The sequence below is a fragment of the Talpa occidentalis genome, unplaced genomic scaffold (assembly GCF_014898055.3).
Source record: "Talpa occidentalis isolate TD23 unplaced genomic scaffold, MPIMG_talOcc4v2.1 talOcc4.5, whole genome shotgun sequence".
Classification (NCBI taxonomy): Eukaryota; Metazoa; Chordata; class Mammalia; order Eulipotyphla; family Talpidae; genus Talpa; species Talpa occidentalis.
The window spans coordinates 99,180,021-99,200,939 of NW_023604861.1; the positions used below are offsets into that span (position 1 = coordinate 99,180,021).

General features: G+C 44.3%; 1 protein-coding gene across 2 annotated transcripts in view; it reads right to left on the reverse strand.

Moving 5' to 3' along the window:
- The window catches only part of FAM178B (family with sequence similarity 178 member B), a 98,421-nt gene that overhangs the window by 48,240 nt on the left and 29,262 nt on the right, over positions 1–20,919 (reverse strand). For both annotated transcript variants that reach the window (XM_037527894.2, XM_037527893.1), the window contains exons 7-8: positions 19,634–19,739; positions 17,671–17,755 (exon numbers count right to left, since the gene is read on the reverse strand). In XM_037527894.2, the coding sequence (XP_037383791.2) occupies positions 17,671–17,755; positions 19,634–19,739 (191 nt within the window). The remainder of the gene's footprint in view (positions 1–17,670; positions 17,756–19,633; positions 19,740–20,919) is intronic.

Below are 20,919 nucleotides of genomic sequence, written 5' to 3' on the forward strand. Positions count from 1 at the left end.
AATAAAGAGCAAGAATTTAAGGCTGATTTAGACGCAACCAAACACCTAGTCCCTGAATGCATGGCCCTTCAGGTTCTCTCTCAGTTTGTATTTCTGAACCTGAGGTCTTTGGAATACCCCTGATCTCTGGAATGAAATGAAACAGACAACATCAAATGTTGGTGAGAATGTAGGGCAACAGGAACTCTCATTCATTACTGATGGGAGTGTAAAATGGTGCAGTCACTCTGGCAGACAATCTGACAGTGTCATACAAAACTAAATATACTTGGGCCTCCCTGGTGGCGCAGCAGTTGAGCGCTGGGTTGCGAAGCTGCCCGCAGCCTCTGCAGCGCCGGTTCGATCCCCAGCTGCTCCCCGGCCACCGGAGGAGGGTCCCACATGGTGTGCAGACCTCTCCTGCCGCCCACTGCTCCCCTCAGCAGTGTGCTTTGGTCCTTCTGCCTGCTCTGCTTCCTGCTCTGGCTCTGGTGAATTCTCTCACCCTCCCGCACTTCTGACTGTACCCAGTGCTTGTATAAATAAATAAATCTTTAAAAAAATAAAATAAAATATATAATCATCTTTAAAAAAACAAAACTAAACTAAATATACTCTTACCATACCATTTAGCAGTTGTGCTCCTTGGTATTTACCCAGACGAATTTAAAATGTATGCCCACACAAACCCCTGCACATGTTATAGTAGCTTTATTCATAATTGTCAAAAATCGGAAGCAACCAAGATGACCTTTAATAGGTAATGGAGAAACAACTGTGGAAGATCCAGACAGCAGAATACTACTGGATGGTAAAAAGAAATAAGCTGTAACTCACAAAAACACAGGGAAAAATATCCAACGCATAATGCTGAGAGAATGAAGTCAGTCTGAAAAAGCTGTATACTATTATATGGCTCCAACCACATGACATTCTGAAAGGTAAACTATAGAGTCAGTAAAAAGATCAGAAATAGTGAAAGAGACACAAACAAGTAGGATATTATGTGAAAAATCTAGAAAACATATCACTGGAAACTAAGAAGAAAAAGAAAGAGTGGTATAAGCTAAAAATTAAAAGCAAAACAGAAAATCTCCAATTATTTATAAATTAAGCAACATACTTCTCTATAACTCATGCTCAAAGAGGAAATCATAATGGAAATTGAAATTATCTGCATAGGATGAACTTGGGATAAGGACAAAGTTATAATAGAGAAATATTTAGTCTACTGGGCCTCCCTGGTGGTGCATGGGATTAAGCACCACCACACTCTGAAGCAATCTGAAGCCTCTGTAGCACGAGTTTGATCCCCGGCCGGCCAGGGAGCAACCCACATGGCGCAGCAGACTTCTCCTGTCTCGCCCACTGTTCCCCTCAGCAGTGTATTTCGTTAGTCTGCCTGTTCTGTTCCCCACTCTGTCTCTGGTGAATCCTCTCACCCCACACACATCTGACCTGTACCCCAGTTCTTGTATGCATAAATAAATAAATCTTTAAAAAAAGTAAATATTACTGAAGTTGTAAGTAAACATAAAATACAGAAAAATGAACAAAACATTTGATTCTTTGAGAACTTGAAAAAATTGTTAATCTCTCCAGTGAAAATTGTTAATCCCCCCAATAATACCAATCAAAAAAGGAGATAATATCAGATACTTGAAACGAGATGCCACTACCAGATTCTACGACATTAAAAAAGAAAAAAAAAAAAGATCAGGGGTTGCCTAGAGTTTGGAGGGAGGGAGGAATGAATAGGTGATTTTTAGAGCCGTGAAACTCTTCTGTATTTTTTTTTTTTTGTGGGATCCTGGCTGGTGGCCAGGGAACTAACCGGCACTGCAGAGGCTACGGGCAGTCTCACAGTCCAGCGCTCAACCGCTGCACCACCAGGGGAGGCCCCGAAACTGTTCTGTATTATATAGTAATGATGGGCACACCATTACATTACATTTACCAAACCCCACAGAACAGTACAACACAACAAGTGGACCCTACTTTAAACAATGAACTTCAGTTAATAACAGCTCCTCATCAATTCTAACAAATAGGCCACTGAATGCAAGATATTACTAAAAGGAGAAACAATGCATGGATGGGCTTATCTGGGATGTCTCTACTGTTGTATTAATTTTTCTATAAGCCTAAAACTGTTCTAAAAAATAACAACAAAAAAGGACTCTAAAAAAAAAAAAAGAACAGAGAGCAAGGTCTCGGCACAGGCATCTCAGCTTTGGGGCGGCAGCCTAGGGGTAGAGGTGGTGTAGCAAGGACCCAGATAAGAGCCCAATGCGGTGGCTCTCAGACTTGGCTGCTCAGCTTGGAATCACTTAGGGAGCAGCTTAAAAAATTACTGCCACCTGTGTCCCACCCCCAGTGACTGTGGTTTAATTAGACTTGGGGTGTGGCTTGGGCTTTGGAATTTAAAAAAAATTCCCAAGTGACTCTAATATGCAGCAAAGATCGGGAACCACAGAGCTCATGACGCTGTGGTCCTCACTCCAGAACAGCACGGAGGCCCATCCTCACATGCTCTGGAGGGTGACGTGGGGGAGAAATCAGTGGAAAATAGTCACAGACCCTTTCGGGATCATACTCTCAGCCTTGCACCAAGGCCAACGGCCTCTGGCCTGGGGGTTCTTAGTCCCAGCTGCTTACTGGAATCATCTGGGGAGGTTTTGAAATGCCCACACCCAGGCTGCACCCAGACCAATCTCAGAGGGCGGGACCAAGCCTCAGTGCTTTTTAAAACTTAGCCACAGCTGAAAACTGCGGTGGCTAGAATCGTGGAGGGTCACCGAACCTTCTGATCAGGGCCTGAAAGACAAATATTAGGAAGTGCTTACCATGTTCAAGTCATTTACACTGATTTCTCCCTCATTTGATTATTTATTTATTTATTTAGTAAAGATTTTACTTATTTATTTTTGTGTAGAAGAACTGAGGTGTAGGCCAGAAGTGCGGGGGTGAGAGGATTCCCCAGAGACAGGGTGGGAAGCAGAACAGGCAGATCTACTGAAGTACACTGCTGAGGGGAGCAGCCAGTGAAACAGGAGAGGTCTCCTGCACCATATGTAGGCTCCCTGGCCAGGGATCGAACTCAGGCTGCAGCAGTGATAGCTTGATAGCACTAGATTTCTCCCTCATTTTATTTTTTTTTATTTTTTTTTTTTTTGTTTATTTATTTATTTGTTTATTTATTTATTTGTTTGTTTGTTTTTGTTTATACATGCACTGGGTACAGTCAGAAGCGCGGGAGGGTGAGAGAATTCACCAGAGCCAGAGTGGGGAGCAGAGCAGGCAGGCAGAAGGACCGAGGTACACTGCTGAGGGGAGCAGCGGGCCGCAGGAGAGGTCTGCGCGCCATGTGGGACCCTCCTCTGGTGGCCGGGGAGCAGCCGGGGATCGAACCGGCGCCTCAGAGGCTGCGGGCAGCTTCGCAACCCAGCGCTCAACCGCTGCGCCACCGGGGAGGCCCTCTCCCTCATTTTAAAAGGTAGGTCAAGAGTCTTGTGCTAAAGAGGTTGGATAAGCACCTGTTACTTTGTTGCCCATTTCTGCTCCACTAAGAGGTCTGAGCACTTGGCCAAAGTCCTCATAATCTGGCACCTTCTCACCTGTCTGCACATTAGAAACACCTGAAAGCTTTATTTAATTTTATTCTACCTGGGAACTTTAAAAACTCCTGTGCCAGGTACTGTTCAAAGTGTATTCCAGGAGGGCCTCCCCGGTGGCACACCGGTTGAGCGCTGGGTTGCGAAGCTGCCCGCAGCCTCTGCAGCGCCAATTTGATCCCCAGCCACTGGGCGAGGGTCCCACATGGTGTGCAGACTTCTCCTGCCGCCTGCTGCTCCCCTCAGCAATGTATTTTGTCAGTCTGCCTGCTCTGTTCCCTGCTCTGGCTCTGGTGAATTCTCTCACCCTCCCGCGCTTCTGACTGTACCCAGTGCTTGTATAAATAAATAAATAAATCTTTAAAAAAAAAAAAAGTGTATTCCAGGAGCTAACTTGGTTAGCTCAGTGGCACCCATGAAGTAGGACTGTGAAACTCTAGTTGCACAGGTGGTAGGATGGAGTGGCAGGTCAGGAGGCTCAAAAGGCAAGGAGACAAGGGAGATGGTAGCTGAACATGGGCCAGGGGGATGCTGCAGGCATGCCTGTCCTCATATTGTCACAGACCCCAGGCAGCACGTCTGGGCTTGGCCGACACACGCAGCTCCATAGCCAACTGACTGCATAGGATCGGAGAAGCTAGTGGAAAACGATGTGGCATCTACTCAGCCAGTGACTACCACCTGAGTCCTATGCGTACGGGCTCAAGTTGCTGCCAGGAACTCAGGAAGGCTGAAACAGACAAGCAAAGACACGGTCCCGGTACTCTGCAGCTCACAGCCTAACAAGAAGATATGAAACAGAGGATCCAGGCATGGATCACAACCAGAGGCACAGAGAGTAAGAAAGGGGTGAGCAGGGGAAGGAGGTCAGGTAGGCCTCCCTGAGGAGACAATGGAGCAGGCGGAGTGAGTGAGAGGAAGAGATGGCACTAAGAAGGCAAAAGCCAGGGACCTGCTGGAATCAGGCAGGAGCACATCCCAGGAAGAGAAACTACATGGAAGGGCTCGGAAGCAGGAGGGCAAATGGGAAGAAAAGACGTGAGGCAGAAACACAGAGAGCAAGATCAAATAAGGCAGGCTGGGGGGCCTGCGGGCCATGAATGAGCTGTGTGTGTCATATAAATAGTTTGAAGTCTGGCCTTTCCAGCCCCCAGATTATCTGTAAAATGGGAAATAAAAGTATCTACTTGTTGGATTGTTGTGGTGATTAAATGAGATAGGCTAGCCCTGGATTTTGTGTCTGGCACAAATTAAGCTCTCTAGAAATGTTAGCTATTATTTTCAATGAAATTACTTTTATTATCATAACAGACAATAATATGTTTTTAAAATGAGGATCAATTATAAAGTTGAATTACTGTTATCATCGACTTCCAACTGAAGGCTTTGAAGGGGCCAGGCCTAGTGAATGATAGATCCGAGGGCACTGGGTGATGGGATCCCCTGGGTGGTCCTCTAAGTGGTTTCCTGCCCCTAAAGGGCAGGTCTACACAACATTCTCACAACACCAGTGTGGGGATTAGGAGTGCAGCTGGGGCGGCAGACCTGGATCCCAGCCCGCCTCTTGGCCTGGGGAGAGCGGCATCTGCCCTGTGAAGTCAGGGAATGAAGGGCTCCCACACGCAGACAGAGTAGTGAGTCCAGAGCCTGACACGTAAGTGCTCCTTGCATGTGATTCACTACCGAGGCCTGTGGAGCCCCAAAAGACAGCTGTCCACGGGCGGGGCCTCTACTCGGACAGGCTCTGAATGGATTGTCTGCCACCCCAGCTGGAGGCTGCCCTGACTTCCAGGAGAGCCAGACCAGGTGAACTGAGGACAACTAATAAGGCAGTGAAGAGCTGAAAGTCACCCAGATAGATAAAGGATTTCTGACTGCTTAAAAACCCTCTGTGAAAGCAAAAACAAGAAACAACCATTTCACAATAGCCTGAGATAGAAAAGGTGAAAACAGAGTTATGATACAATCTAAGAAGAGGTACGGATACACTTAGAACATTCATGCTCCCTAGTACCTTTCATTTATCTAACGTCTTTGATTCATAAAGCAACACATTTTTGTTAATAGCTGTCATATTTTCAGCATCAACTACACACTAAGTGCTTTGCCTGTCACTGTTAACTGTGAAAGCAATCCTGAGCTCCTGGCCACTCAGGTGAGAACTCCAGTCTGTCGTCCTGATACTACTGCAGGGTTTTTCCAAGGGAGGGACTGTCGGACAACTTGTCTTCACTCCAACCACGCCAGCTTGCGTTCTGCTGTCACCACTCCTGCATCCTGTGTTCCCACAATATACCTCTGCTCAACATTTCCGGTAGGGAGTCAGCCTACAGCTGTAACCAAAGAATGTTTTTGCTGGTCACCAAACATTTGATGGAGTCTATTTATCATCAAAATATCCAACAAGTATACATTTATGCGCTCAAGAAATGTATCATAATACTATTGAATAACATGCTATGTACATTATATAACATACTAAAAGGGGAACTTAAAAAAAGATGAGCTACTATAATCTAAGTTTCCACCTTAAGAAGCTGGTGGGAAAAGGAGCAAATCCAACTCAAAATGAGCAGAAAGGAAATAATAAAGAGCAGAAATGAATGAAATTGAAAAACTATGAGCAAAATCAGTGAACCCAGAAACTGGTTCTTTTGCAAAGATCAATAAAATTGATAAACCTGTAACCTGACTGATGAGCAGAGAAACACAAATTACCAATATCAGAATCAGAAAGGGGTCATTATCACTGATCTAGCAGGCATTAAGAGGAAAAGGGAATATTAGGGACAAATTTGTGTCAATAAATCTGACAATTTAGATGAAATTGATGCAAACAAAGCTCACTCAAGAAGAAACAGATAATACAAATAGCCATATATCCATTTTAAAAATCAGTTTTGTAGTGAAAAATCTTACCACAAAGAAAACTAAAAGCACAGATGATTCACTTGCTTAAATTTTAACAAACTTTTCAGGAAAAGTCTGTTATCAGGTCTACACAAACTCTTCCAGAAAACTGAAGAGGAGGGAGTACTCAACACATTCTAGGAAGCCAGCCTTCCCCAATACCAAAACCAGAAAGAGAAAACTATAGATTAATATCCTTTATGAACATAAATGCAAGAGTTCTTAACAAAAAATTGAATACAACATTACGTTAAAAATTGATACATCATAACCAAGTTGGATTTATTACACAATGCAAGAATGAACAAAACAAAAAATCAATCAATACATAATTTACCCTATTAAGACACTAAAGAAAAACCAGGTAATCATCTCAGAATTCATCACTCATTCCTGATAAAAATTCTCAGTAAAATAGGAGTTTATAAAGTTGAATGAATATCAATATACAAAAAAAAATCAATTGTATGTCAGTACACTAGCATTAAACAATCTATTACGGAAATTAAGGAAACAATTCCGCTTACAATGGCATCAAAAATAACAAAATAGGTATAAATTTAGGAAAAGAATTGCAGGACTTATATACTGAAATGCCAAAAGAAATAAAAGAAGATTTAAACAAATGTAAAGACACCCCATATTCATGGATTGAAAGACTTAATGTTGTTAAGATGTCAAATTCCTCCAAACTTCTCTATAGAGTCAATGCCATTTCAATAAAAATTTCAGCAGGATTATTTTCGTAGAAAATGACAAACTCATTCTAAAACATATATGTTTGTTCCAAGGATCTAGAGCCAAAACAACTTTGAAAAAGAAGAACACAGTTAAAGAATTTAAACCATTTGATTTCAACACTTCTGAAACTACGTAATGAAGATAGTGGGGGTGAACTTAAGAGGGAGAGAGTCCAGAGATAGACCCACACATACATGACCAATTGACTTCTGATAATGGTGCCGAGGAAATTCAATGAGGAAAGGTTATTTTTTTCAGTAAATGGTGCTGGAACAATTGGCTAGTGATATGTAAAAAAAAGAAGAAAAATTAGCCTTAACCATAAACAAAAATTAACTTGAAATGGATCACGGACCTAAGTTGTGAAAATTTAAATTATAAAACTTCTAGAAAACAGGAAAAGATCAGGATAGGGTTTCACTAATAGTTTACAAATATGACACTTAGAAAGTACAATGTGAAAAAATATACAAATTGTACTTTATTAAAATAAAAGAACTTTTGTTCTTCAAAAGACATTGCTGTGGGGCCTCCTTGGTGGCACAAGGGGTTAAGCACCGCACTATGAAGCAATCTGCAGTCTCTGCAGCACGAGTTAGATTTCTGGCCAGCCAGAGAGAAACCCACATGGCGCAGCAGACCTCTCCCATCTCGCCTGCTGCTCCCCTCAGCAGTGCATTTCAGTCAGTCTGCCTGTTCTGCTCCCCACTCTGTCTCTGGTGAAACCTCTCACCCCCCGCATCTCTGACCTGTACCTCAGCTCTTGTATGCATAAATAAATAAAATCATTAAAAAAAAAAGACATTGCTGTGTAAATGAGAAAGAAGGCCATAGATTGGGAAAGAATATTTGCAAAACATTTTTCTGACAAAGAACTGTAACTAGAATGTATTAAGAAAAAAAGGACAAGAAAATGAAACAGACACTTGACCAACTTAGATATACAGACAGCAGATAAGCTGATGCAAAGATCATCAGTTTTTATGTAAATGCAAATTAAAACTACAATGAGCCATCACCACATACCTATTAAAAAGACTGACCATATCAATATCAAATGGTGGAGAGAATGTGAAGCAACTGGAACTCTCTTATACTTCTGGCGGGAAATGGTTGACTAGTTTGGAAAACAGTTTGGCAATGTCTCAACAACTTCATCATACATTTACCATGCAATCTAAGCTATCCATCCATTTCTAGATATATAGCCCCGGGGGTAGGAGGGATGTTCCCACAAAGACTTGCTTAGAATGTTTATAGCAGCTTAATTTTAATAGTCCCAACCTGAAAATAACTGAAATGTCCACTAACAGGTGATTGCATAAACAAACGGTTATATCCACACAATGGAATACTATTCAGCTATGAAAAGTAATAAACTATTGGTATGTGCAAAACATGCAGCAACATGGATGAATTTCAAGATAATCGTGCTAATTAAAGAAAAGAGTGCACGATCACATTTATAAAATTCTAGAAAATGCAAACCAGTTTGCAGTAACAGTAAGTAACTCAATGGTTTCCTACAGACAAAAAGGGAGGGAGAGATAAATTAATTACTAAAAGGTACAAGAAAACTCTGAGGTTGATGGACATGTTGATTATCTTGATTGTGGTGACAGTTTTATAGGCATATACAGATGTTAAGAAAATAAATTACATACTTTAAATGTATACAGGTCAGTGTATACCAATTATACCCTAATAAACGTGGTGTTTTAAAAAGATGAACTGAAATGTGAATTTAAGTGTTAATATTTTCTTTTTGCGTCCTGATGACTCACCTTCCAAGACACCCACTCTGGAGACCCTGGGTCTAGAAAATCCTGCCTGGCTTGGCTTGTGTAAGCTGTGGCCTCTCTGACATGGAGGGGAGAGAATTGGGACATTCCTAGAAGAACAGTTCTCTGCTGGAGTAAGTTCAGATGAATGCTGAAGTGACAGAAGAAACAGGATGTGAACAAAAATCTACAAATATAAAATAGATACATTATGTGGATTGTGCATTAATATTCTTCCTGGAAATAGCTCTAAGAAACTGTCAATAATGAGTACTTGGGGAGAGGATATTGGAGCGGGTGGGGTGGGAGGTTTTCATTTTTCATTTTGCACTTCTCCCTAGATTTTGAATGTTCTGTACTTGGTACACAGAGTACTTTAAGAAATAACAGGAGTTACCTGGCTGGTGAGATTGTCATTTTGGGGGGTTTTGTTTTATTCTTTTCACAGGAGGCAAGCTCATAAATATTACCTGAGAGGGAGTAGGAAGAAAGGTAGAGAAGAGGAAAGGAAAGAGAATGCAAGTAAGCAAGCAACGACAGAAAACATTGATCTACAAAATAGGGGCCTGTCCAAGAGATCCCCAAAGTCCCACTGACTTCTAGACTGGAGCCCCAGGGACTAAGAAGCATGAGGAGCAAGGGAGGAAGGACAAAGCGTCCAAAGACTCAGCTCATGAAAATGATTTATTTGTGCTGAGAGCTGAATTTCTCGCCCACTTTAAAATATCCAGAGAATGCACTGGCCAGGGTCATTTGATTTTATTCTATTCTCCTCCTCCCACACAAATATTATAAAAGCTTGTAGGGAATGGAATGACTAGGTAAAAATGAACAACATTGTCTTGGAAGCTAATGTGAAAGAACCTATACATGTTTTAGTCCTTCTCAAATGTTTCCATCTCAGGGATGGGGTTCCTTCTCTCCAGGCACTGCTGCCCACTCAGCATGATTGGCACTGGGTTACTGGCCAGTTCTACATTGGCACAGTCAAAGCATGTTTATTAAAGAAACATGAGGTGATTTCTTTTAAACAATTAGTTGCACAAGAATATGTTTGCTTTCAAAACCAAATTCTGCCAATTAAAATAAACGATTAAGCTAATAAACAAGTGCAATGGGTTGAAAGATAGGAGGTCAATAAACAAAAAATCGGTTGTACTTCTATGCACTACCGAGGAATAACTTTTAAAGAAAAGCACTCTAATTGTAATAGTATCAAAAGAACAAAATACTTAGGGATAAATTTAATGAAAGAAGTGTGAGACTTATACACTGAAAACTATAAAAGATAGTTGAAAGAAATTAAACAAGATCCTGGGCCTCCCTGGTGGTGCAAGGGGTTAAGCACAGATCTGGGAAGCTATCCACAGCCTCTACAGTAGGAGTTTGAGTCCCAGCTAGGGAGCTACCCACACGGTGCAGCAGACCTCTCCTGTCTCACCCAATGCTCCCCTCAGCAGTGTATTCAGCTAGTCTGCCTGTTCTGTTCCCCAATCTATCTCTCTGACGAATCCTCTCACCCCTAGCACTTCTGGCCTGTATCCCAGTTCTTGTATGCATAAATAAATAAATAAATATTTTTTAAAAAAAGAAATTAAGTAAGATCCAAATAAACGGGAACATATCACATGTAAGGTAAGGCAGGAGAGGTCTGCTGTGCCATGTGGGTTAGCTTCCTGGCCGGGGATCGAACTCATGCTACAGTGGCTGGTGATAGCTTGATAGCACTGACTTTAACCCCTGTGCCACCAGGGAGGCCTAGAATAACTTAATATTATTAAGATGGCAATAATACCCAGTTACTTACATATTCAATACTATCACTATCAAAACCCTAGCCATCATTTCTGCAGACGCTGACAAGTTGACCCTAAAATCTATATAACCAAAACAATTTTGAAAGGAGCAAAGTTGGAAGACTCATTTTCCAAACCCAATTAAAAAACTTATTACAAACGATTCTAATTAAGAATTTGAGATACTGGCATAAGACTATATCTATATCCATCTGTTTATCTATATGTAGTATACACACACACACACACACACACACACACACACACACACACACACATCAACGGAATGGAATTGAGAGTCCAGAAGTAAACTCATATATTTGTGGTCAATTACTTTTCCACAAGGGTGCTAAGAAAGCTCAGTGGCGAAGGAACAATCTTTTCAACAAATGGTTCTGGGACAAATGGACATCCACATGCAAAAGAATGAATGTGGGCTCCAATCTTGCATCACATACAAAAACAAAACAAAATGAAACCAAAAAAAACCTTACCTCAAAGTGGATCAAATACCTACATGCCAAAGTTAAAACCATAAAACTCTTAGAATAAAAAATAAGTCTTTATGACCTTGGGTGAGGCAATGGTGACCTGTTTGATACCAAAAGTACAAGCAACAACAGAAAAACATAAATTGTATTTTATCAAGATTAAGAATTTTTGTGCGCCAAAGAACCCATCAATAGAGTGAAAAGACAATCAAAAGAATGGGAGAAGTATTTGCAACTACTTACCTGACAAGGGTCTAGTATACAGAGTATATGAAGAACTCTTATAATGCAACAACAATAAAAAGAAAAAGGCAAAGCATTTGAATAGATATTCTCTCAAAGAAGATATACAAATGGCCAATAAGTACATGAACAGATGTTCAGCGTTCTTAGTCATCCGAGAAATGCAAACCCAAACCACAATTAGACACCACTTCACACCCATTAGTGTAGCTACTATTAAGAGATGGACACTAACAAATGTTGGCAAGGATGTGAAGAAATTGGAACCTTCTTACATTGCTAGTGAGAATGTAAAGGATGCAGCCAATTTGGAAAAGAGTTTGGCGGTCTTTCAAATAGTTAAACATAGAGTTACCATACGACCTGGCAATTCCACCCTTAAGTATATAATCCAAGAGAATTAAAAATATATGTCCCTATAAACACTAGTATGCAAATGTTCCTCATAACATAATTTATATAGTCAAAAAGTGGAAACAACTCAAGTGTCCAACTAATGAATGTGGTCTCTCTATACTGTGGAATCTTACTCAGTCATAAAAAGGAATCAAGTACCTGCTACAACATGCACAAACCTTGAAAACATTATACCAAATAAAGAAAGTCAGACACAAAAGCTCATGTGCTGTAACATGATTCCATTTATATGAAATGTCCAGAATGACCAAATCCACAAAGAGAGAAGGTAGAGAATAGGGATAGCCAGGGGCCAGGAGAAGTGGGGAATGGAAAATTACTACTGATGGTGGTTAGGTTTCTCTGGGGTAATGAAAATGTTCTGAAATTAGATAGTGGTGATGGTGGAACAACTCTATAAATCATATTGAGTCATAAACCTTAAGAGATGAATTATATGTTATGTGAATTATAGATAAAGTAACAACTCCATACCAACATTGCCAAATATTGATAAAGCGTCTCTGGGTCTCAATGGCCCTCCATGACCTGGCTCCAAATGATCAGTCTTATCTCCTCTGTGCCCTTTAAGGAAGATCCATGCCCCCCACCTGCTGTCTTTGTTCCCCCAGCTCCCCTCTTCCCTTGCATCTCTCCACACCTGAATGCTACTCCCCAGGCCGCAAATCAGTGGAGCTATAGTCTATCTACAGTGAAATACAGCCTGCAGATGGATTCACAGTGGGGGTTTTTGTTCTGTTAACTGAAATAGTTACCAAGAGGAGATTTCATCTCAGTGTGTATGTTCTGGCCATGGCAGAATCTGTGGGCTGCCTATCAAAGAGCTGTGTTCCTCTTCCCCAGTAAGAATGCTGGTTTTGTTCTCGTGTTTTGCTCAGGAAAAGTGGGTCCCCACCCCCCACACTCCCAGCGGATGGGCCATGTCATCCCACTCATCCCACTCAGGGTGGCTCCTGGACCCGTGAGAGGTCTGCGCCACCGGCAACAGAAACAGGCTTCGGCTATTTGAGCAGAAGACAGTTGTTATATGTTGGAAGCCATTGACCACAAAGCAATTATGAAGCTCAAGCTCCAGGGCCCCTTTCTTGCATGGCCCCCTGTGAAGGTTCAAGGTTAAGTTAGGGAAGCCAGGTTGCATTTCTATAGGAACATTTGGGGGAAACAACTAGGAGAAAGGGACCTGAACCTCCCACTGTCCAATTTTTGATATGACTTGTTTACTCATCCTAAATAAATGTTCACTGTCATGCTTAACTTTCCATGCTATGAATTAGATGATAGAAATGTTAGATTATAGGGGCCTCCCCGGTGGCGCAGCGGTTGAGCGCTGGGTTGCGAAGCTGCCCGCGGCCTCTGAGGCGCCAGTTCAATCCCCGGCTGCTCCCCGGCCACCGGAGGAGGGTCCCACATGGCGCGCAGACCTCTCCTGCCGCCCGCTGCTCCCCTCAGCAGTGTACTTCGGTCCTTCTGCCTGCTCTGCTCCCTGCTCTGGCTCTGGTGAATTCTCTCACCCTCCCGCGCTTCTGACTGTACCCAGTGCATGTATGAACAAAACAAACAAACAAACAAACAAATAAATAAATAAAAAACATGCCTCTATAAAAAAAAAAAGAAATGTCAGATTATAGACAATGATTTTAAAGGAGTAACTATAACTATGCTCAAGGTAGTAAATTAAAATATTTTCATATTAAATGAACACATAAGAAATCCCACTACAACCTCTCCTGTCTTGCCCACTGCTCCCCTCAGCAGTGTATTTCAGTCAATCCATCTGTTCTTCTCCCCACTCTGTCTCTGGTGAATCCTCTCACACACCCACCCCCCCACACCTCTGGCATGTACCCCAGCTCTTATATGCATAAATCAATAAATCTTTTTTTTTTTTTTTAAAGAAATTCGACTATGTATAAAAAAAACTAAATGGAAACTTCAAAACCAGAAATTCAAATATTTCAAGGGAGGCTGAAAAAAGTGAGTCTCCTGCAAGGGTAGGATTCATGAAGCTGGAAATTCTTCAGATATAGCCAGGTTGTTCAAAGGCCACTAGACATGGCAAGTGTCTGGAAAGCCTGTGACCAGTTCTTTCTAATGAAATAAAATGGATAGAATGTTCTGATATAAAGAGAGAAAAGTACAAGGAATGATAACCTCTTATCCGCTACTGTTCTCTTTTCTGCCTTTAACACCATGGTCCCATGAGAACATGATGGTGTTTGGAGCTATGGCAGCCACTTTGCAACCCTGAGGGGAAATAGTTAAGTAGGGCACACAAGAAGCTAGACTGGAAGCCTGAAACCATGGGTTTGCTGAACATACCACGGCACCACCCACCTCTGAATTTCTTGTCACGTTGAAATAATAATAAAGAGGTCTTAATTGCATACTTGTTACTTAGAGTACACCCGAATTAAAATATGACTTCTTTAGGAAATGGAGAGATTTGACAATATTGAGCCTGTTAGCCTCTTTAGATAGGCAGGCACTCTCTGATTAGTGATCTCATATTTTCCCTCCAGGTAACTGAGTCTGTCTTAGCCCTACACATCATCCTAGAGATAGATCAGCTGGGCCCTCTTTACAAAGCATGTACCCATTCCTGCCTCCCCGCATCCAACCCCAAGCAGCCAGCAGAAATATCCTATCCATACAACTCCCGGGGTTTTGTCATTGTCTCTTTTCTAGCGCCTATTGTATTGCCCATTTCATCCCCTCCCATTTGGCTATCAGCATTCTGAGGGCAGGCCTGTGCCTTATTCTCCCTCTGCTACCCACAGGGGTGTTTGGTTACAGGAGACACTCAAGCTATGTTTGCTGAATAGGTGAATAAACATCCCCTGCAATGAAGAACTACAGTGTTCCAGAACATGCAGAACATCTCAGCACATCAAGGAGATTTTAAGTGGTGGTGTGTGCTACTTCTCAGCCCAGGAGAGAAATTCCCACTATACTCCAATACTCCAGCGCACCTTGGGCTTCTCAGTCCCGACACGTGGGGCGCAGAGACAATTCTGAAGCTTGGGTCCCAGGTCCAGCCAGAGACCCCAGGCCCACTGCAGCTCTCCCACTGTTCTGGAAACATGCTGGGGTAAAAGCAATTGGGAAAGACCCTTCCCGGAATAATCCAGGAAGAACTGCCACCACCACAAAGGGAAAGATGGAAATTTACACACACAGAGATTTCCCTGTTTTACAAAAAAGAAAAATCAGGCAACTTGAAAACACATATACACACACCAGTCAGGATCCAAAGGAGAGAGCAGGCAGCCCCATGGCTCTGTCCCCAGGGGCTGTGTTCCTGAGCGCAAGGCCCCTCAGAGCACCTCGAGCTGTTGACAAGTCCTGAGGAGCAGGACTTACTCTTCTGTCACTCCTGGATCTGACTTAACCTAAAAATGCTTCCTGAATTGATGGTGGATTTTCAGTTCCAGCTTTTGACAGATTTTCTCTTGGAATCTGACTCTTGGGTCTAGACTTGGCTATTTTTTTTTTTTTAAATTATGGTGAAAAAAAAAAACAACAGATGACATAAAATTTGCCATCTTAACCATTCTTAGCATGCAATTCAGGAAAGTACATTCACACTGTTCTGGAGCCATCACCACCATCCATTTCTAGAACTCCATGGTCCCAACTGACAATGTTGCACCATTAAACTCTTACTCCCATCCCTCTGCCTGAAACCAGACAACCACCACGCATCCTTTCTGTCCCTGTGAATGTGACTGAGCTAGATCTCTCCTATGGATGGAGTCATGCAGTATTTGTCCTTTTGTGACTGGCTTGTTCCACTCAACGTAATGTTCTCAAGGTTAATCTAAATTGTAACATGTGTCAGAATTTCCTTTCTTTTTAAGGTTAAATTATATTCCATTGTAAGCGTGTATGACATTTTGCTTATCCATTCATCCATCAGTGGACATTTGGAATGCTTCCACCTTTTGGCTATTGTGAGTTGCTGTGAACATGGCTGTCCAAATTTCACTTCTTTTGTGGGCCTGGCCTTTGATTTCCCCTAACTCAGTCAAGAGCTGGATCGTGGTCAAGGAATTCTCTAAGTTGGTCTCTACTCCACAGGGAAGGGAAACAGAATCCCACGTGGGGCTCTCAGGTGATGTTATGAGTTGAGGGAGCCAGAGTCGAGCCGACTGGGGGCCCCTTCGTGCTGGAGACAACTGTGCAAGAAGCAAGAGAGAGTGGGGAATGTGCACTGCCTGTGCGGGAGGAGACACATACCAGTGCATGGAGGAGAAGAGCAGGACAAGGGAGGCCTCTGTTCCCCAAAGGGCAGGCATGCCGCAGAGGTGACCCCAGGGGCTTGAAAGGGCAGTCCGGGCTATAGGGGCAGAGGTTATGAAAAGGGAGAGGATGCTGAGACTAGTGCTATTCAGAAGGCCTCAGTTAGAGCAGTCCCAGCCTTGGGGTGGGGGGATGGGGAGCAGGCGTATGGAATCTTCTCTGTTGATTGATGGCCCCAGGTCAATGAACTCCTCTAGCAGGAGAGAGGCACAAAAACAGAAATTCAAAGGGCTGCTGCTGGAGTAGGGGGTGGGTTGGGGGTGCCGTGAGGCAGGGATGGTGCTTATGTGTCTCTATCCTTGACCTTCAGAGCTGTGGGCTTTAGTATTAGTGGGAGGGTGGACAGACTATAGCTGGGAGGCAGAGAGGGGTCTGGACACCCGTGAATCCCTCTCACTGTCAGGGAAATGCACTTTCAGCTGGATACACGATATTGGTATTGTTTTGTGCCCAAGTGTCTCAGTTCATGTGCCTGATGATGACAGCCTGGCAAGGCAGCAGCCACTAAAGGGGAAATGCATTGCTTCTGTGGCCCTCTGAACATCTTAAAGTATAAAAATTATTTAAGCATGCCCCTTAAATGTCATACCAAGGTACAGATTTGAGGCTCTCGTTGCAGCCCAAGCCAAACTTAGGGGTTCCGCTGTAACCTAGCTGCCAAGGAGGGATGCTGCTGGGGATAGTTTCAGCAGTCCCCTTCCCACTTGGTAACTCCAACCCAAGGAACTCCTGATTTGATACGCATGCTCACCTAACCCTCCCAAGCAAAATGGAACTCTCAGGAAGAACTTGGAGGCAGGCTGTCCCCTTAATTCACCTTCTAGACTGTTCTGAGATCCCCAGAGTCTGTGGGGTCAGCCTGGGTGTAGTGATATGCATCTGAGGCTAGATTCAGGTGCTAAGGAGCCTGTTGGCTTAGTTTTGGACTAACACTGGAGCCAGAGGCAAAGATGGCCTGATGTCTCCTCATCCCAGAGACATCCCAGTGATGCAATGTCCCAACCAGCACCTCTCCTGCATGCGGGTGGGGTGGGGGTGAGGGGTGGAGAGCTGTATACTATGTAGGCTTGCTCTCTCGAGCTTGGTTACTCAAGTCCACACCTTAATAATGACCGGACTGGGCCTCCCTGGTGTCCCGCGCAGGGGTTAGACAGTGCTCTCAAGCTATCGTCAGCCACTGCAGCACGAGTTCCATCCCTGGCAGACCAGGGAGAAACTCACATGGCGCAACAGACCTCTCCTGTCTCACTGCTCCCCTCAGCAGTGTATTTGGGTGGATCTGCCTGTTCTGCTCCCCACTCTGTCTGTGGTGAATCCTCTCCCCCCTCCGCCACCTCTGGCCTACACCCCAGTTCTTATATGCATAAATAAATAAATCTTTAAAAAAAAAAATACTGACCGGACTGATAGAAGAGACTATTCATGCTGAGATCCCACAGGAGATCAAAGGCTCTTGAAGAAGTTTCTGGAGGCCATGAAAACAGCTGGGAGGAGGAGGAAAACAACAGGTTAGCTGGGTCATTTCTATGGAGTAAGAGTAGCAAACCTTTATTATTCCATATTAAATAAATGTTCCTATCCCTAGAGCTTAGTATGTAGTAGGTCCTCAACTGAGGTCTTCAAATAAATGAATGAATCCTACTATTATTCTGGGAAATATGTTTCAAGTAGCAAGAAAACCAAAGCCTCAGGATTGAACTATTCAAGTCTATCCTGCTAAGGCTAGTAGCGTGACCATGTGAGTGGCCATGAGGCCACTGTGCCCTGCAGACATCAGCTCCCCTCTGCTTCCTTCTCCTCCAGAGACAAAGATGCTAGGCAGAGCCTCATCCAGAAACCCCCCAAGGCCAAGGGCACTCCTTTCACTGATCTAGTTTTAGCAGTGGTGGGGGAAGAGGGAGATTTTTCCATTTCCTAAAGACAGAGAACTAGTGTCTTCTCTAAACTTTACTCCTTCCAGATAATGCCCTGAGTAGAGCCAAGAGTGGCCCACAAAGACAAAGCAATGCACAGGATTTCCTCATTTAACCTTCACATGGGGTTATCAGCCCCAGTTTACAGAGTAAGAAACCGAGGCATAGAGCTCATCCTAAATAATTTGCCCAAGGTCACACAGCAGTGATGGAGCTGGAAATGACACCTAGCCTGTGGCCTCGGGCCTGGGTCCCAAAGGCGCTCCAGGCAGTGTCAGGTCACACAAGGACCCTCTGTGGGCGACATCTCAGACCGGTTCTTTGTGCTTCCCAAAGCCTGATTGTACGTTTGTCATATGCTGTGCAAGGAGTGATGAGAAGCTGCAATGACTTGGGGCAGAGAATAATGGCCACACTGTTTCCAGTATTGGCCCTCTACTCCCACAAAGGCACCCCCAACCACTGGGTCTGGGGGAGGGGCAAGGGCAGTAGCCACAAATCAGGGTCCAGACTGGGTACTTTTTTAGTTCTGGGGCAAGGAGGGACCATGGAAAGGATCCCAGAGAGAGGGAGGGATAACTTTTTCTGGATAGCAGCCAGTCTGTCAGGCTGAGCAGTTCCTTGAATGATCCACCCTACACGCTGGCTCTAATCTATAGCAGGGGTTCAGGCTCCAACTGGCAGGAAAGGGACCAGCTGGAACTTGTGACCTGCTGGTCCCCAGGCAGGGATGGTCCTGGGTGAGGGCCAAGGCCGGCAAGCTCATGCCTTGCATTCAAATGACAGCAGCTGGTTCCTGCGCCATCCCTCCTGGCTGCCCACTGTCTCAGTGCAAAGGTTTCAAGCCCCAGGGCAGAATGCATGTCTGTCCCCCCACCCCCAAGGGAAAATGCTGCAGCAACAACTGGAAGGGAAGAGAAGAAGCCGGCAGACAGAGCAGCCGTTGGAAGCATTTCTAGCTTACCTACATCTGCACAGCAGGAAGCGAAGGCTCTAACACCTGAACGCCTCTGCTCTAAATGTGCAGCACCCTACTCCTTGCCCCACTTCTCTGAGGGTGCTGCCGGGCTGTGGTGGGCCCTAAGTGGCCCTCTTGCTGCTATGGGATGAAGGCAGGGACTTGGAGTGGAGGTGAGCTTGGGTACAATGGAAGCACCTGTTGAGAAGCATGGACTGAACTGCCCAGGGGGTTGTTTCCAGAGCCACAGGTGACACCCTAGGAGGCACACACTCTGGGCAGGGGGCGGGAGGGCAGGTGAGTGAGATCACTGGCTGGTCCCTGCATCTCCCTGACCCTGACGTCACAAGGCTTCCTTCCTCTTCTTGGGCAAACACTACAGCATCTGAGGCCAGACGAGGGTAAGTGCCCAGCCCCTCCTGCCAGCGGCCCTACCTGGGCTAAGGGGCCAAAACGCTCCCGCCGCCTAGTGGCATGTCCGTGGACCTTACCTGGAACAGCCACCGGAGCAGAGGCAGGGGGCAGTTGGGTGTGTGCAGATAGAGGTTACTCAGGAGGCCTCTTCTGAGGAAGGAGAGCTGCTGGGCCAGTGGGGAGCTGTGGAGCAGAACAACGAGGTTAGAGAAGGCCTTCAGACCTGTCTCAGTAAAAGTGCGGGGGATTTTCGTAGTTCAGCTTCTCTGGGACTCTAGAAGCACATCAGGAATTGCTATGGATGAAAAGAAATGCTTCTCGAGCCCTTGATGCAAGGACTTGTCAGAAACAAAAGCACCACACACCATCAGAATCTGCAATCTGAAAATAGTGCTTGAAACATAACTGAATGGTACATTTTGTCCTTTCCACTTGACAGAGGGGGAAATGAGGTATTCACCAGGACTCTGAAAAGGATCTGTGTGGAGATGAGAGAACTGGGGGTCACACCTCTCTGCCCCAGGCTCGGGCTGCAGCAGGCAGACAGAATTACCCGCCAGGCCCACGTGGGGCCAGCGTCTGGGTCTGGTTACACAGAGGGTTTCTGCCCCGACTTGTGTTTTTCCGAAACAAAGGGGACACCTGAGAAGATGGGGAAATAACACAAAGGGACTCAAGTCGGGGAAATTCTGGGAAGGAAATAACAAAATGAGGGTGCCATGGAGGATTTTTCAGAACATGTAGGCGGCAACTGCCAGGGTCAAAGATGAAAGGCGCCAGTCTCGCCTTGAGCCTAAGGCCGTCACCTGACTTTCACTCCCTCTTCTTATAGGAGCTGTGGCTTCTCTGGGGGCTCTGCTGCCAGGATACATCATCTTGACCTATAAGACCCAAGGACCCTATAAAATAAGAAACTGAAATATTTCGTGGGGTTTAAGGGCCTCTGGAGGAGGGTGCTCCAAAATGATTTTAGAGGGGTTGGTTGTCACCCTCTCCTATCCTGTTCATCCCCGGGGAGGTGGGGCTCGTGCAGGTCTCTCCTGCTCTCTCTGCATTCTGTGAATCCTCCTTTGCTCTCTCCAGATAATGGCCTGAGGACAATGTTATAGATTGCCTGAGATGAAAAAGTAATTTCATGTTTGGTCTTTTTAACAGCCAAATCCACGTAAAGAACATTTCAGATAACATTTAAAGTCATGACTCTACATAGAAATTTCCCTGATCAGCCCAACCTCCTTCTCCTTTTTTAAAAAGGACATCATATTTTTATCTGCCAGGAACAGCATGCTCCAAAACAAAGATTCTCCTCGAGCCAAGTTGCTGTCTCCTTGAGTATGTCCAGGCAATTTACAAATTGTATACT